General features: G+C 39.2%; 1 protein-coding gene across 13 annotated transcripts in view; it reads right to left on the bottom strand.

Annotated features, from left to right (window-relative positions):
* The window catches only part of UTRN (utrophin), a 616,684-nt gene that overhangs the window by 447,123 nt on the left and 151,521 nt on the right, over positions 1-18,040 (bottom strand). For all 13 annotated transcript variants that reach the window (XR_010323082.1, XM_064291826.1, XM_023551169.2 and 10 more), the window contains 5 exons: positions 8,711-8,914; positions 7,854-8,035; positions 6,997-7,147; positions 5,189-5,308; positions 2,645-2,746 (listed from right to left, as the gene is read on the bottom strand). Coding sequence is in view for 12 of the 13 variants with exons in the window: in XM_064291826.1 (XP_064147896.1) it covers positions 2,645-2,746; positions 5,189-5,308; positions 6,997-7,147; positions 7,854-8,035; positions 8,711-8,914 (759 nt within the window). In the remaining variant the exon portion in view is untranslated. The remainder of the gene's footprint in view (positions 1-2,644; positions 2,747-5,188; positions 5,309-6,996; positions 7,148-7,853; positions 8,036-8,710; positions 8,915-18,040) is intronic.

The raw sequence follows: 18,040 nt of genomic DNA, 5'->3' as shown, positions 1-18,040 counted from the left end.
TTGGAAACCCTATGGGGCAGTTCTCTGTCTTATTGGGTAGCTACAAGTCAGAATCAACTCGACGACGACGGGTTTAGAAGCAGAAGAAAGCTCAGAGATTGCTTTGTCTCAGGCTCTCATTTTAAGGAGGAAGGAGATAGGGATCACTTGGCATTAGCGGCAGAGCCAGATCAAATATCCACATCTAAAGACTAATGGTATTTCCACTGCATCATGCAGGAAAACCACACTCCTGTTCAAAGTTCAAAAGCAATTTCGTATGTCCTATGAAAACCCTGTGGAGCACAGCTCTACTCTGAAACACATGGAGTTGCCATGAGTCCGAACTGACTCAACATCAGTGGGTCTGGTTTGGTTTCCCTTATAATTAAAGGAGGTTTGAGGATGGTCCAAAGTCAACATAAAGATATTTAAATTGTATTAGCCAAGGATATGTGCTTTTTAAGGTATTAGTAATAGAGGCAACCTCAAAGGAAGGGTAGACAGTGGAAGCATTGGGATAATCCACCCCAAAATGTAGTCTCTACCGCAGATATTCTTTTCTTTATAGTTGGGGGGGAAATCTTGGTCCTATATTTGCAATGGAATCAATTCTTTCTCTGATCTTTTTATTCATAAAGTTATTAAAAAACTATTCCTTGACATTATACTCCACCAAGGAAAAATGAAGATTTAAAAAATCAAACATAAATATGGAGCTTGCCCTCAGTCCAGTAAGACTAAGAAGTAAGGCACACAAATAACTACAGCATAAGACAGGAAGCACAGACACTACAAAAAAGATATTGTTAAAATGCCACGGTAATTCCAAAGAAGGAGAAATTATTTCCAGGGGAAGAAAGGTAGGGAGTTCATCAATGACTTCGTGGTCCTTGATGGATGGGGAGGAATTAAAAGTGAAGAGATAGCTAAAAAGACAATCCAATGCAGATGCAGTATCTTAAACAACATACATTTACCCTTTAAAAAAAAAAGAAAACAACTATGAGGAATCTACAAAGCGCCGAGCACTGGGAAGAGAGAACTGAAAAAGAGCGAACCAGCAGTGTTCTCGCTGAACTGACAATTTAGGGATGGGACACAAACAAGAAAAAGAGGGGTTTGAGCACTGGGTATATGGAAGGATACGGGGAAAATTAAGGTTGGAAAGGTAGGCTGGAGTCTTTTATGGAAAATTCTGCACGCCACACTTAAAAGTTGGCATACGCTGCAGAAGTCTGGAACGAATTCTCAGAGTCCATTTCTAAGTGTATTAAACCCTCTGCAACTAAAGCTTGAAAGATTTTTAAATTCAGATGCAGTTTATTTGGTCTCAATCCACACGACAGCAAATTAGCTGTACATTTGGTACCAGAGTTGGCTTCAATTCTACAGTTTAACAAGATTTTTTCCCCGTTATCAGCCATAAAAAGTAATACAAAGGTCAGTTTAACGCCTTTAAAATGATACAAGTAGCCAAAATAATAGCCACTTCCTAGGTTTTTTGTTTGATTGTTTTAATTTACAAAGCTTAACTTGCCAAATGTTTATTTTACTCTGCAGAAGAGTAACCAATGCTTTCTCTAATAATCAATGTCTGTTGCTGACATTTTTAAAGTAAAATATTAACTGTCCTATGCAACCCTTTCGACTGAATACAAGATTCCAAGCAATTGTAAATATTTGTAAAGTGAAATATAAATATTTCAGAAAACAGAATCAGGTCTGTTATGTGATTCTTAATAAGAAAATTCTAACCAGAGATTAGGGCGGGAAGTGATTAACAATTTATAGTTGGACAAATTTTGCGACCTACTTTTAAAGATGTACCATCTGCCACCATATTTAGTAAACAACACAAAGTATCATACACTTGTTTTTTTCCTTCTGAAAAGAATATAGTTGCTTTTTGTGGGTGGAGTTAAAACGCATTTAGAAGAATCAAAATGGACACTGTGAGATGTGGGAATAGAGTATGTTCTTATTTTCTAAGCCACAACTATTCAGGATTTTGTGGGAAAAGTTTTGCTTATTTGTATTCTATTTTGATGGCTACTTTTCTGGAAGGGTGGAGCATGGGCAAAGGACCACCACTCTAACTGGAAAATTAAGGTCACAGTTTTGCAGCATACATTCTTTCACTATAGTGACCTTTAGCAGAAAAAATATATTATTAACAAATTGTTAAATCAATAGCTTGGCTAAAAAATATTCTTTCATTAATTTCCAAACTTATCCTAGTTAAAATCAAGAAAAATCCATGAGACTCTAAGATTAAAATGTATTAAGTGGTTCATTTACTCACCATTTATTGAATACAAACCATAGGCTAGGTACTCCGTGATTCAAGTCCAAACACATTACCCAACACAAATTCAATAATCATAATGCCACACAAATCACGAAAGATAACTAAAGATTAACATTCTCAATAATAAAGCCAGATCAAATTAAGTGTTATTATGATGGAGCCATGTAACATGAGCTCTATTAACTAACTGCATGATCAATTACAAAATGGATAGAAATCTGATTTTTTAAATAAGTACTTGTATATTTTCCTTTCAAAGAAAAGTAACCAAAGCAACATTATTCTAATATCATTAATTAAAAATGGGTTGCTTTTTATCATCTATCTTGCCCATTATGGATAACAGTTTCATACCTGTTCTTCCAATAACTCTTGCCACAATATATTGATTTCTTGTAACCTATTCCAACGTTCTTCAGTCCAACGGCATACTGCTGTCCAACGCTCACCAAGTTTCTAGGAAAGGAAGAAACTTTCCTTTGTCAATACAACCATAAAAGATTATCAAGATTCTTAAAGAAATCTATGACTTATACTGCTTTTATTATTATTATTATTATTACAGAGTAGAAATTATAATATACATTTTTATAAAAGCTTGCTTTTAAATAACTTGTCCAATCCTATGGCAAGGAGCCTTGGTGGCACAGTGGTTAAGCGTTCAGGTGCTAACCAAAAGGTCAGCAGTTCGAACCCACGAGCTGCTCTGTAGAAGAAAGGTATGGCAGTCTGCTTCCATAAAGATTTATAGCCTTGGAAACCCTATGGGACAGTTCCACTCTGTCCTATGGGGTCACTACGAGTTGGAATCGACTCAAAAGTAACAGGTATGGATTTGGGGGCTTAATCCTATAGCTTTACAGATGAGAAAAACTAATGTCCATAGAATTTAACTGGTTATTTCACATTATATAGTTATAAAGTAGCACAACTTGAACTCTATACTTTATCTCTTGATTTCTAATTCCTGCTCTTTCCACTTCATTGTCATTTTTATTTAGAAATAATATGAGAATTTGACATTTTTGCATACATCTTCAAAATACAGCAAATATATCTACTTGTTATACTTCAAAATGTTCAGGCTATACTCGTTTAAAAAAATAATTTCAGTGCATCAGTTGTTTCTTAATCACCTTTTATATGCCAAGAAAATTTTCATTTGTAGTACCAAAATTATAAAAAAAAAAAAAATTAACCTTATAAAAACCGTTAACTAGGAAAGAATTTCAGTAAAACAAAAGGATTAATTGATTTTATTGCTTACAGTGCATAATTCAAAAAAAATGCCACAAAAATCAGCAACAGAATCTTATAGATGTTGGCAGTATTACATTTTTTAAAAATCATTTTTCATACAACTTTCAAAAAAATCACTTTATTCCAATTTTATAAATAGTGATTAACAGAGGTTAAATTTTATTCCTATATTATTTATATGTGAACAAGTACTATTTAATTCATATTTTAATCTTTAATACTAGCATAAGCTTTTAATAGTGGAAAGGGTAGAGACCTTAGTGCCAGAAGACAGGTCTCCAGCCTCAGTATGACTGCTCCAAACAGTTAACGCTCTTAGTTGCTAACCAAAAGGCTAGATTTTCAAGTTCACCCAGAGGTGCCCTGGAAAAAAGCCCTGATGGAGCAAGCCACTGAAAACCCTATGGAGCACAGGTCTACTCTGACACACATATGGTTGCCGTGAGTCAGAATTAACTCTATGGCAACCGATTGGTTTTTACTGAATCTCAGGAAGTTCACTTCAACTCTCTGCATTTCAGTTTCCACACTGTAACAGGCAAGACAGGAATATTTACTTCTCAGGTTACTATAATAAAAACTACACCTCACCAAAGTCTCAGAAACAGGGGCAGAATTTAAATGTTACAAAAGAAAAAGGATTTCGTATGTTGAAATTATAGTCTTTGAAAGTGACTAGAAACCATAAATTGGCAACGTTGTATCAGGCAGTCCAGCTACTATTCAAATGAAATACCAATAAATCTCCTTATAAGCCCTTGTAATAGACACATCACAGCCTTTTTGCAAAACGAAGCCATTTGCTGGAGTTCACAAAGCTGCTGATAAAATTCACACACTGACTTATCAAAGAAACAGGAATATTAAATCCTACTCAGTTGCAGTTCTTAAACTTGAGTATGCATATAAAGTTTTTGAAGTGTATATCCACTGGGCCCCGCTCCTAAGGATTCAGGTCTGGGTGGGGCTGAAGAATCTCTACTTCAACAAATTACTCAAGTAATTCTCAGCAAGAGGTCTGCGGACTTCTTGCTGAGATCAGTTCCAGTGCTTCCAAAATCTTATTCATATTGTTATGCACAAGGAAACGGGGGACTGCAACCAGCCCCACCCCTGCACCCAAGGGTTGAAATGAATGAATCATTATCTGGGTGCTCCTCCAGTCCATTCACTGTGACACTCCAATTGGGAAGTTATGACACAAGGTAGGTTATTCTACCCTTCTAGATAAACATCCTTCTAGAATGGCGCAGGACCAGATTGAGTTTCATTCTGTTGTACATGGGGTCACTATGAGTTGGAACGGACTCAAGGGCACCCATCAACAACAACAAGAGATAAAGAAAGGGAGTCCTTGGGTGGCCCAACCGGTTAATGGATTCAAGTCAACCCAGGGGCACTTCGGAAGACAAGCCTGGCAATCTACTCCTGAAAAAGCAGCCACCGAAAACCGTACAACACATAGTTCTACTCTGAGACACATGGGGTCACCATGAGTAGGAACTGACGTGATGGCAACTTGTTTTGTACTGGTTTCGATCAACAATGAGACAAGGCATAAAGAGTAGGGCCAACATGTAATCAGATCTCAGACCACAGGTCCTACAGGATTATATAGGAATCCTACGGGATGCTTACCTGTAATTGATCTTCTAGAACAGCTGTAGCACTCTCACCACTGTTTTCATCAACAATTACCACCATGTGAGTTAATGAATTTACTTTCACCTGTTCAGTCTCAAGATCGTTTTGCAAACTCTAGAGAAAAATTAAGATAAACCATTATTTCCACTCTTCCACGTTTACCTATTTAAAATCCACTCAGTTGTCAATAGTAATTAAGGATACTTAATGACGCATTGCATTTAAATTTCCAATCATTACCCTAAATGCTCTACTAATGAAATAAGCCCAGTATACATCTTTACATTTCATTATGAACCAAAGTACTTTGAAAATGCAGTATCATAACAGATTGCAAATGGGACATATAATCCCTTATTATTCCAAATCCTAGTAAAAAAAAAAATGCGTGTGTGTGTGTGTAGCATAAATGAATCAAGTGTCTATACTAGGAATTAGGATAAGAGTGTAGAATTGGTAAGTCAAGAAAGTCCAGAGCTGAGATATATACAGTGTCAGAGATCACCTTGCCTTGTGCAGAATGGGAAAAAGTGAGAAATAAGTAGAGTGCTATATGACAGAACCTATATGTAACATATATACACACATATAACATACACATAAATATACATAACATAGATACACACATATACACGTACATATACACATATATACATATATGTGTATATATACGTGTGTGTGTGTGTGTATATATATATATATATATATATATATATATATATATATATATAAAGCCCTGGTGGCACAGTGGTTAAAGAGCTCGGCTACTAACCAAAAGGACAGCAGTTCAAATCCAGCAACCACTCCTTGGAATCCCTATGGGGCAGTTCTACTCTGTCCTACAAGGACACTACAAGTCAGAATCGACTCAATGGCAACAGGTTTGGTTTTTTTGGTTCTTTTATATATACATACGTGTGTGCGTGTGTGTGTGTGTGTGTATACATATATATGATGTAATTGATTTAAACACTACCAATAGTGCTGTTAAACACCTCTCAAGTTGTGTTTAATGTATCCCTAAAGCTTTATTTAGTAGTCCCTGGGTGGCACAAACTGTTAAGCATTCAACTATTAGCCAAAAGGTTGGAGGTTCAAACCCACCCAGAGGTGCCTTAGAAGACAGGCCCGGTGATTGCTCCTGCAAGGTCATAACCTTGAAAACCCTATGGAGCAGTTCTATTCGGACATACAAAGGGTCACCATGAGTCCATTAGTTTGACTCAAAGCAAACTAACAACAACAAAGCATTACTTATTGGCTATGTAGACATTTCATCGAAATTCGTCAACTTGCGAAGAAGATATTTTATTCTCCTGCTCCTTACTTTCAATATGGAGCTATACCCTAAACAAGTGACCAAATTACACTGTCCATCAAATTTTGCTTCCTCAACTAGTGCCTGAAGCTTTCCTGGCTTAAAGAAGCACCAATAGCTTTCCTGAAAGCACGAGGTGCAGGTAAAACTCAGGGTTTGCTTCTTCACTCACACGCCGCGTCGATGCCAGCACACTAAAGTTCCTGACCATTTACAGGTCCAAGACAACCCTGGAGAATCTATGAAAGCTATGTACTTTCATTAAGAAAACTGGCCACATCCATATACTGCTACCTGCACATTCATCCCTAGCTCAGAAAAGCCACATACATGGCCATGAACTTCCCCCTAGGAGCTGCTGAGAACAAGAGGACACTGAAGAACCATCCCAACTCTTCATGAATGATAGAAGCCATCGGCCCCTAAGAATGCGGCTTCTTTTTCATATTTGATAAGGTACAAAAGAAATATGAGACAGATTTACTTTATGTTCTTCTAGCAGCTTCTGTACGGACTGTAAGTCATCTTCCAGGGGGCAAGCTTCCATCTTCTGGATGCGTTCTTCTGTGAGGGTCAGCCAGGCAGACAGCTGCTGCAGCTGTTTCCTCTGTAGCTCCATCAGCACATCATGCAGCCTGCCCACGGAGGAAGACAACATTATTTACACCAGCGTCTGTGCCTTTTCCAAAGCAAATCGATACTCCAGGCACCAAAATAATGGGGGAAGGGAATATAGCCTTGTCTTCCCATTTCAACTTGCATTTCACCTTTAAACGTGGCAGCCAAGGGGGGACTTTTATTTCTTCATAATGGAACCAGTTAAATGCATTCAAAGAATACAAATAAACAGACCCGTTATTCATATCAGAATCATTGTTTCTCCAATCAGGAATTCCTGTTAAAAAATAGGTGGAAATTGCAATGGAACGCAGTTGGCTCCTTCATGCACAATACATGAAATAAAATGATCCGTGGGAAAAAAACCGCTTCAAAAGTGCTAGCAGGGGTTCTAGCTCCAGGCTACTACGTAGTCCTGTTCTCAGACTCAGTTTATGGTTAGCCAATTTTAATACGGCAAATAGATAACTGTACATACGGAATGTCTTGTCCCTTTTTACCAATTTCTACATTTCAACTTTCACCTTCGGTTTGGTTCACATATTAAAGGGGAAATAAAGATCATACAAAATCCCAACGATGTGACAAAAAGAAAAGCATCAAACTTTTACAAGGTAAGTTTGCTCATTATCTTGTTTTCACAGACATGCAGACTTTTACTGGAGCTCCCCTGTATAACGCAGTCTGTGGAATAAAGTGCTCCCTTCTTTGCTTTCCACGCACCGGGACTGTCTGTCCATACTCTCCACCCTGAGTGCCTCCCATCTCGCATTCAGCAAGGTCATTTGCTCCTGAATCTCAAACTCCTCTTCGTCTGTCAGAGTTCCCTGGGTGATCAGCTGGTTTCCCGCCTGCAGGACACTGCCCACACTGCTCTGGTGTGCAGTCAGCTCCATCATAAATGCCTGCAAGGGGGGCATTATCAGATCGTGAGTGTGGTATTAATGGGTAAATACAATAAATAAAATGCCATGCTCACACAAGAGGAATTTTTTTTTAAATATTACCATTTTCTATTATTTTTAAAACAAAGCAACAAATAAGATCTGTCGACACACCGATACCAAAAAAAACTGCCTGGTCACAAAGAAGGCTCCATATAGTTAAGTTCACTATCCTGCAACAAAATACATCCTCAATATAGTAAAGAATTTTCATCATAAAAAAATCATACAGGAACATGGAGTATGACATTTGTTTAATGACACAATGAATAAAACTAATCGCTTACTGGTTAAGACTCAAAACCTTGAGATCTAGTATACTGGTGAGTCATTTTCTTTTTTAACTGTAACAAAACACTTCAGAAGTGAGCTGCACTATGTGTTGACTTTGGTCAGTGGCTCTATAAAACACACACAAGTTATGGTAAGATTAGAATCCGAAATCTAATTCCAATACACAGTTCATCACCCACCCCAATTTTAAAACAAGGCCCTATTTAAATATCACAAATTCTAAAATATGCCCAGACCTTTCCAGGGAGCGTAATTCAGTCAAGAACAAACAGCAGGGTAAATCCTCTGCATTAAGGCACAGGCACCACGGTGGAACCCCACTCATCAACAACAGATACTTACTTCATGGGTTGCAAACTGGTCTTTGACTTCTTCGACATCATCAGAAATGTCACCCTGCTCCTGGAAGGTATCCTCAGCAGACAGTAACCAGGTCAGCACTTCCTCCAGTGCTATCTGATAGCTGTCCAGATCCATGTCGGCCTCGGTGACAGTGCTGGGGGTTTCAGCTCGGGGACTCTCACGCTCCTCCTCCGGCGCTGCACTCTATAAACACAAAGCCAAGAAAAACTCACAGGCTCCGTGAAGACAAGAAAAGTGTTTGACAAAGACACACCGTATGGAGAACCTAAGGCAGGCATTATTTGTCTTAGACATTAGTCTGATTCACAGGAGTCCTGCGGGCCACGCACTGCATTGTTGTCATTGGGTGCTACTGGATCAATTTCGACTCACAGAGACTCCATGTGACAGAGCAAGACCGCCCCATAGGGTTTTCTAGGCTGTAATCTTCGCCAGGGCAGACTGTCAGGTCTTTCACAGAGTCGCTGGGCGCATTAAAACCACCAACCTTTTGTTTCACAGCCAAGCACTTAACTTTTGCACCACCAGGGCTGTGCTAGGGTGGCAAAGGTAAGGGCACTGGTGGTCCAGTGGTAAAATTCTTACTTTTCATACCAGAGACCCAGGTTCTATCCCCTGCCAATGCACCTTATGTGCACCCTCCATCTGTCTTGCTCATTCCTCTGATGCTGAACGAGTTTCATCAGAGCTTCTAGACAGAGTCAGACTAGGAAGGAAAGCCTGGCCATCTATTTCTGAAAATCTGCCAGTGACAACCCTATGGACCAAAACTGTCTGATCTGCAACTGATCACGGTGATGGCACAGCACTCCATTCCACTGCACGTGGGGTGGCCATGTGTCAGGGTCTGACTTCACAGCGGCTAACAACAATACAATGGCATAAAGTACAAAAGCAGCATGTACTCATGAATTCTGTACTCAAGGAGATTCTAAGATAGCTGGGAACAGAAAACAGCCCCCGTAGATCACTTCTGCACAAAAATAAAATGGCTGTTAGCAAGGCTATAAATCCCGTGGTTCCAACAAAAGATGCTATTTGTGCTCACCAAGGGCTAGAACAGTGAGGGAAGTGTCATAGAGGACCTGGAACACACTGAAGGATGCACGTAGTTTAAAGAAGCAGAGCTGGAGATTAGAACTCTGCTTTGACCCCTGCTTAATTTTTTTTTTTTAAACTGTTTCTACTGGATTGCAATTTGGCATTGCATTTTAGATGCTAAAAGACAGCCAAACAGGCTGTTGTGCTGATGGTGTTTTCTTGAAGTGATTGCCCTAGAGTTTTATTTCCTCGTCCTTTTTTATAAGATCCATAGAATAAATTTACTTCAAGCTCTTTCTACTCAATGGAAGTATTTTCTTTTATACTTTGGAATCTTATAACCAAATCAACCATCTTTCCCTTTCAAAGCAAAATTTCTTTAAAATTTGCCTCTAGGCTATCTCTACTTTCTCACCCCTCTCCAAAGAGTTTAAAAAGGATGTACAGATTATTATTTTTTAAATGCTCATACATTTAACAGCTATAGTATGTGAAGGCTGTCTCTCACCCTGACCTAGCCTGTACCCATCACTCAACTGAAAGGCTTTTTGCCTTTTCCAAGGTCACCAGTAAGCTTCCCACTGAAAAATCTATTTTCTAGCCTCATCTTAAAGGTGACTGTGTAATTTACTGACAAACTGGAACACTTTTAAGAACTATATTAATAACCGTGTTAGGACAACAGACATAAACCAGAACTGTCCTGAGCAAACCCAGAGACTGGTCACCCTACCTTTCTCACTTAACCTCTCAGCAGTATCCCACATGGCTGGCCACTCCACCACTTTTAGCAAGTTTGCCTGTTTCAATAATACCACATTCTCCTGGTTTTCCTATTACCTCAATAGCAGCTGCCAACCTGTTAATAATGAATCTCCTCAAAGTTAAGTCTTGGGCTCCCTTTTCTTCTTTCTATATGCTTTGCCTAAGTGACCTCAGCTATTCTTGACGGAGGTAGAGCAGCAGCCATATCCTACAGACTTTCAACTTTATATTTCCAGTCACAAACCCTTTTCTCAACTCCAAACTCCTATATCCAATCACCATAATATCTCCAAGTCAATGTCTCATACATATATCAAACCAAGTCCAGGTTTGAACCCTTATTTTTCCCCAAATCTGCTCCTCCCCAAGCTTCCCCATCTCAGTAAATGGCACCTCCAGGCACCTAATTACTCCAGCTAAAAACCCAGAGCCAGCCTTGGTCTCTCTCTGTCCTTCACCTCCCACATTTAATGTATAGGCAAGTCGTACCTTCAAAATTTATCATAAGTCCTTCCAGACCTTTCAACCTCCACCACCAGGAATGACTCTCACCTGGACTACTACACTAGCCTGCTAACAGGTGTCTTCACGTCCTCGTTTGCCCACCCATACTCCTAACTCCACAATCCATTTTTCACACAGTAGCCAGACTAACCTTTGGAAAATGGAATCATATCATAAGACTTTTCTGCTTAAAGCCTTCCAGTGCTTTCCCCATGTTCTTTAAGATTTAATTTAAAATTGTTCTCATCATCAAGATAACATAATTATCTGTGAAACAGATAACAAGAAAGTGTGTGTGTGTGTGTGTGTGTGTGTGTGTGTAGTATTGAGTTTTGACAGGTTTATCAGAGAAGACTTCTCTAAAAAAGTTCCATTGAAACTGAGGAAGGATGGGAAGCTTGCCAAGCATATAGGGGGTGGAGGAGCAGTTCAGAGGGAGAAGCTCACATGTACAACAACCTTGGAGAAGAAGAAAATGTCCACTAGGACAGCAGTGCAAGTGCCTGAAATGAACACGGGTAGGGTCTTGTAAACTACAAGGCAGCTGGAACAGAAAACACAAAAGACATTCCAAAGGAAGACTCAAACGGACCTGCTAAACTGAAAAAATGAGATAGCGAGAGTACGTTTGAAACACTGGGTAATTAAGAGAACTGATGAACCAAAGACAGAAAAAGGGAAAAGAGTTAAGCTCTAGACTTAAAATCCTGACACTTCTGGAGCTAAAATAACACTGGAGATAATTTAGTACCAAACCTCTATATTATAAATGACGACAACTGAGGTCTAGGCAAGTTAGGAACCAGCCAACGATGACTTAGTTAGGCACCAGCATCTATGAGGGGAGAGAGGAAAGGCATTATCTAAATGCAAATGTTCAGGAGGTATTAGCTGAAACAGATGAAGAGACTTTCAACTAAGAGGTATTTACAGAGAAATGCAGGAATCACCTGCTGAATACCCAATGCTATAAGGCATATGTCTGTAGAAAGCAGGCTGGCTATTACGGTTCATCAGAGAGTGGTAGATGGCAAGCTATGGCAAAAAATAGATGATTAAAACTTGATCCCATTTTATTTCTTCAATTAACTTAATTCAGCCTCTAAGGCACTAGTGAAAGCATGCAAAAGAAGAGGTTAGCATTCATACATTTGCTCTTAATCAAACAGCAAATGGTTTCTATAATTCTTATCCCACCACCCTTGCCCTAAACAGAAGTGATTATATTTTTTTACACATTATGAAAGGCAATGAAGTCTCCTTTCTTGTTTTGTTTCTTTTTTAAGAATGGCCTTAACTATAAGAAGATATCCCATCTTTCTAAGATTCTAACAAAAACAAAGAAATGATTCTAAAACCAAGAGGTAAAACCTAGAAGGCTATCTGAGCTACCCAAACGGTGTATCACAATGGAAGATAATAACTGCACCGCAGATGCTTCCCCGCAATTTTTCAGGCAATTGTAAGACGCTAGGGCTCAGCATCACTTGATTTTTAAAACTACTAAAAAGAATCCTAGGTTCACACTCGTACCCCATCTGTCGCTCTATTTCTTTAAGTTTCTTCTTTTCCTATAAATCATATTATTTTTGAAAAGGGGAAGATAAAAGGATTGGCTCTGGCGGGGCAAATGGTTATGCGCTCAGCTGCTAAACAAAAGATGGGTGGTTCAAACCCACACAGCAGCTCCAAAGGAGAAAGACCTAACAAACTTCTTCCATAAAGAGGACAGTCAAGAAAGCCCTATGAGGCAGTTCTACGATGTCACTTGGGGTCGCTATGAGTCCAAATTGACTCACCAACACATACCAACAACAACCTACTAAATAAAGAAAATCTATTTAATAGGCAGTTCTCTAAACCACAGAGAAAAAAAAAAAAGATGTTACGCCAGTTTAAGACTGTTATCAATATCTGGAAATTAAATGACATTTTTAAAAAGGAATTTGTAGTATGAGAATAAATGACAATGCCAAAACAAGCTGAGGGGAAAAACTGTAAGAACGATGGCTGCCACTTACTGAATGCTTATTAGTATCATTTCAGGCACTTTAAAAGTCACTATCTTTATAAAATAACGAGCCTTGGTGGCACAGTGGTTCAAAACCACCAGTGGCTCCACAGAACAAAGACATGGCAGTCTGTTTGCATAGAGATTTACAGCCTTGAAAACACTATGCGCTATGGGGTAGCTATGAGTCGAAATCAACTAAATGGCAGTGGGTTTGGTTTTTCTGGTTTATCTTTATAAAACAAATGGTTTTACTCATGTTTTACAGACAACACTGTGGTTCAGAAGCTTACTAACCAACCCAAAGAGAGGAGTTACAGAGCTGAAATTCAACTCCGACGTCCAGGCTTTCTGCCTCTCTAAAATGTATTTCCTATAACTTTGAAATCCATGTGCATCTCTTCTTGAAGCTAAAGAAAGGATCCTGGAAGGTGATGGAAAACAGGTGAAAAGAAAATGATTTGTTTCTCTTAACCAAGTACCATGATTACAAGCTACTGGCTCAAAAATAAATAAGTGACCCTCATGACTAGCAGAGCATGAGTGGCAGGAGACACTCTCACTTTGACATCAGCCAAGTGTCAGGCGACTGCTTAGTGATACTTAGGAAGTATAAGAAGCAGCATGGTTGTACTAACCACAAGTATAGATTGAAAAAGTACACAAAACCTCAAAATCCATGCTATAGATCAAAACAATTTCTACTTCTCACCCCAAAATAATAATAATGATACAGTGAAGAATTCATGACCAGGCTACAGGACCTGGTCAACTGCCTACTTCAACTCTCCTGTTTTGTGCCACTCAGGTGTATGCTGGAGCTGGCTCCCATGCCCAAGTGAAATATTTGGGAATTTTCTGAACCACTATCTTTGACAGTCTAAAATTTGGCCATGGTGAGAGTATCTATACCAAAAACACCATCAAATAATACAAATCAGATTTTGGGTTTTGTTTTTTGTTTGTTTGTTTGTTTTTTGGAGAGCTGGTTTACCAGCACACCACTGGGTGCTGGCACTATGGTAAAGCACTTGACTGCTAAGCGAAAGGTCAGCAGTTTGAACTCATCAGCAGCTCCGTGGTAGGGAAGACATGGCCAGATTCTGCTCCAGGAAAGATTACAGCCTAGGAATCCCTATGGGGCCGTTCTACTCTGTCACGTGGGGTTACTATGAGTCAATCAACTTGACGGCACAAACAAGGCCACCACCACCAAGGATAAAAGACACCAGTTAAAGTTCTACCTGAAGAAAGGACTGTAAAACCAGTTTTCACCTGCCACTAACTCAACCTACACCCCACTTCTACATGCCCTGCCCAAGACCAGAATTTAAAAGTGGTACTGCTTTTAGGTTTTTTACATATTTTGGGGTTTCTAATGAACTGGAAGGATGCTTTCCCCCACCATGATACCAAAACAAATGTCAAGAGCAGCAACACAGCATAAACATTAAGTCCCTGTGAGGCAATGGTATTGGGGGTGGGGAAGGATATATGCTGCAGGGTCTGCAACTAACTGTTACTGAGCACTATCGTAACATGTACACATGCTGCAGTGATAGCCTATGAGGAGGCTTATCTCAAGCTGAACAGCAGAATACTCACAGTAATGAAGGATCAAAATATGTATGTGCATTTATGGCATACCCACCACACATCTGTCAGTTTGTTGTACTGTGATGGCTCTCGTATCGCTGTAATACTGGAAGCTTTGCCACTAGTACTTCACATACCAGCAGGGTCACCTTTAATGGACAGGTTTCAGTGGAGCTTCCAGAATAAGACAGGCTAGGAAGAAGGATCTGGAGGTCTACTTCTGAAAAAATGGCCACTGAAAACCTTATGAATAGCAGCAGAACATTGTCTGATACAGTGCTGGAAAATGAGCCCCTCAGATTGGAAGGTACTCAACATAGGACTGGCAAAGAGCTGCCTCCTCAGAGTAGAGGTGACCTTAACAACATAGACGGAGTCAAGTTTTTAGGGCGTTAATTTGCTGAGACAACATGACTCAAAATAAGAAGAAATAGTTGCAAACATCCATTAATAACTAGAATGTGGAATGTATGAAGTAAAAATCTAGGAAAATTAGAAGTCACCAAAAATGAAATAAAATGCATAAAGATCAATATTCTAGGCATTAATTAGTGAGCTGAAACAGAGTGGTATTGGCCATTTTGAGTTAGACAATCATATGGTCTACCATGCTGGGAATGACAAATTGAAGAAGAACGGCATCGTGTTCATTGTCAGAAAGAACATTTCAACAACTATCCTAAAGTACAATACTGTCAGTGATAGGATGATACCCACATGCCTACAAGGAAGACCTGTTAATTCAAATATTACTCAAATTTATGCACTAATCACTGAGGCCAAAGATGAAGAAACTGAAGATTTTTACTAACTTCTGCAGTCTAAAATTGATCAAATGTGCAATCAGGATGCATTGATCATTACTGGTGATTGGAACAAACACAAAAGTTGGAAACAAAGAAGAAGGATCAGTAGCTGGAAGATACAGCCTTGGTGATAGAAATGACGCCAAAGATGACATGACTAAATTTTGCAAGACCAATGACTTCTTCATTGCAAATACCTTTTTCAACAACATAAACAGCAACTATGCATTTGGACCTCACCAGGTGAATACAGAGGAATCAAATCGACTACATCTCTGGAAAGAGACAATGGAGAAGCTCAATAACATCAGTCAGAATATGGTCGGGGCCAAACAGATCATCAACTGCTCATATACAAGTTAAAGTTGAAGCTGAAGAAAATTATAACAAGTCCACAAGAGCGAAAACACATCCTTGAGTATATCCCATCTGAATTTAGGGACCATCTCAAGAATAAATTTGATACATTGAAGACTGATAAAACCAAAGATCAGAAGAGTTGTGGAACGAAATCAACGACATGAAGAAAGCAAGAGGTCATTAAAAAGACAGGAAAGAAAGACTAAAATGGATGTCAGAAAAGACACTGAAACTTGCTTTTGAACATAAGAGTTGCTAACACAAAAGGAAGAAATGATAAAAGGGCTGAACAGAAGATTTCAAAGGGTGGCTCAAGAAGACAAAGTAAAATATTATAATGAGATGTGCAAAGAACTGGAGTTAGGAAACCAAAAGGGGAGAACACACTCAGTATTTTTCAAGCTGAAAAAAACTGAAGAAAAAATTCAAGCCTCAAGTTGCAATACTGAAGGATTCTATGGGGAAAATATTGAATGACACAGGAAGCGTCTAAAGGAGATGGAACAAATACAGAGTCATTGTAGAATTGGTCGACATTCAACCATTCCAGGAGCTAGCGTATGATCAAGAACCAAGGGTGTTGAGGGGAGAAGTTCATGCTTCACTAAAGGCACTGGTGAAAAACAAGGCTCCAAAAATTGATGCAGTACCAATGGAAATGTCTCAACAGATACAGGCAGCACCGGAGGTGCTCACTCATCTATGCCAAGAAATTTGGAGGACAGCTTCCTGACCAACCGACTAGAAGAGATCCGTATCTGTGCCCATTCCTAAGAAAAGTGATGCAACAGAATGCTGGAAATTATCAAACAATATCATTAATATCACACACAAGTAAAATTATGCTGCAAATCATTCAAAGGCAGTTGTGACAGTACATCAAGAGGGAACTGCTAGAAATTTAAGCCAGATTCAGAAGAGGACGTGGAACAAGGAATATCACTGCTGATGTCAGATGGATCTTGGCGGAAAGCAGAGAAGACCAGAAAGATGTTTACTTGTGTTCTACTGACTATGCAAAGGAATGCCACTGTGTGGATCATAACAAATTATGGATAACATTTCAAAGAATGGGAATTCCAGAACACTTAATTGTACTCATGAGGGTACTCCATGGTTTAAAGTCAAGAAAGGTGTGCGTCAGGGCTGTATCCTTTCACCATACTTAAATCAATCTGTGGGAACCCTGGTGGTTGACTTATGGCTGCTAACCGAAAGGTTGGCAGCTAGAATCCACCAGACACTCCTTAGAAACTCTATGGGGCAGTTCTACTCTGTCCTGTAGGGTTGCTATGAGTTGGAATTGACTCAACAGCAACAGGTTTATTCAGTCTGTATGCTGAGCAAACAGAGAAGCTGGACTATAGGAAGAATGGGGCATCAGAACTGGAGGAAGACTCATTAACAACCTGCAAATGACACAACCTTGCTTGCTGAAAGTGAAGAGTACTCGAGGACTTCTTGATGAAGATCAAAAACTACAGCCCTCAATATGGATTACACCTCAACATAAAGACAACAAAAATCCTCACAATTGGACCAATAAGCAACATCATAATAAACAGAGAAAATATTGAAGTTATCAAATATTTCTTTTTTTTTGGATCCACAATCAATGTCCATGGAAGCAGCAGTCAAAAAATTAAACGATGTATTACATTTGGACAAATCTGCTGCAAGAGGTCTCTTTAAAGTGTTAAAAAGCAAAGATGTCCCGTGAGAACTAAGGTGCACCTGACCCAAGCCATGGTATTTTCAATCACCTCATATGCATGCAAAAGCTGGACAATGAATAACGAAGAGCAAAGAATTATTAACGCATTTGAATTATGGTAGTGGCGAAGAATAGCGAATACGCCGTGGACTGCCAGAAGAACCAACAAATCTATTTTGGAAGAAGTACAGCCGGACTGCTTCGTGGGAGCAAGAATGGCAAGACTTCATCTTATGTACTTTGGATATGTTATCAGGAGAGACCAGTCCCTGCTGAAGAACATCATGCTTAGTAAAGTAGAGGGTCAGAAAAAATGAGGAAGACCTTCCACAAGATGGAATGACACAGTGGTTACAACAATGGGCTCAAGCATAACAGCAATTGTGAAGATGGCATAGGACTGGGCAGCTTTCTTCCGTTGTATGTAGGGTCACTATAAGTTGGCACCTAACAACAACAGTGTAAACCCATGGCATCTAATCTTAGTTTCTATTTTGATACAGTTATAAACT

The sequence above is a fragment of the Loxodonta africana genome, chromosome 1 (assembly GCF_030014295.1).
Source record: "Loxodonta africana isolate mLoxAfr1 chromosome 1, mLoxAfr1.hap2, whole genome shotgun sequence".
NCBI classification, from domain to species: domain Eukaryota; kingdom Metazoa; phylum Chordata; class Mammalia; order Proboscidea; family Elephantidae; genus Loxodonta; species Loxodonta africana.
The sequence above is the reverse complement of the archived record's forward strand: the minus strand, read 5'-3'. Positions and strand labels throughout refer to the sequence as shown.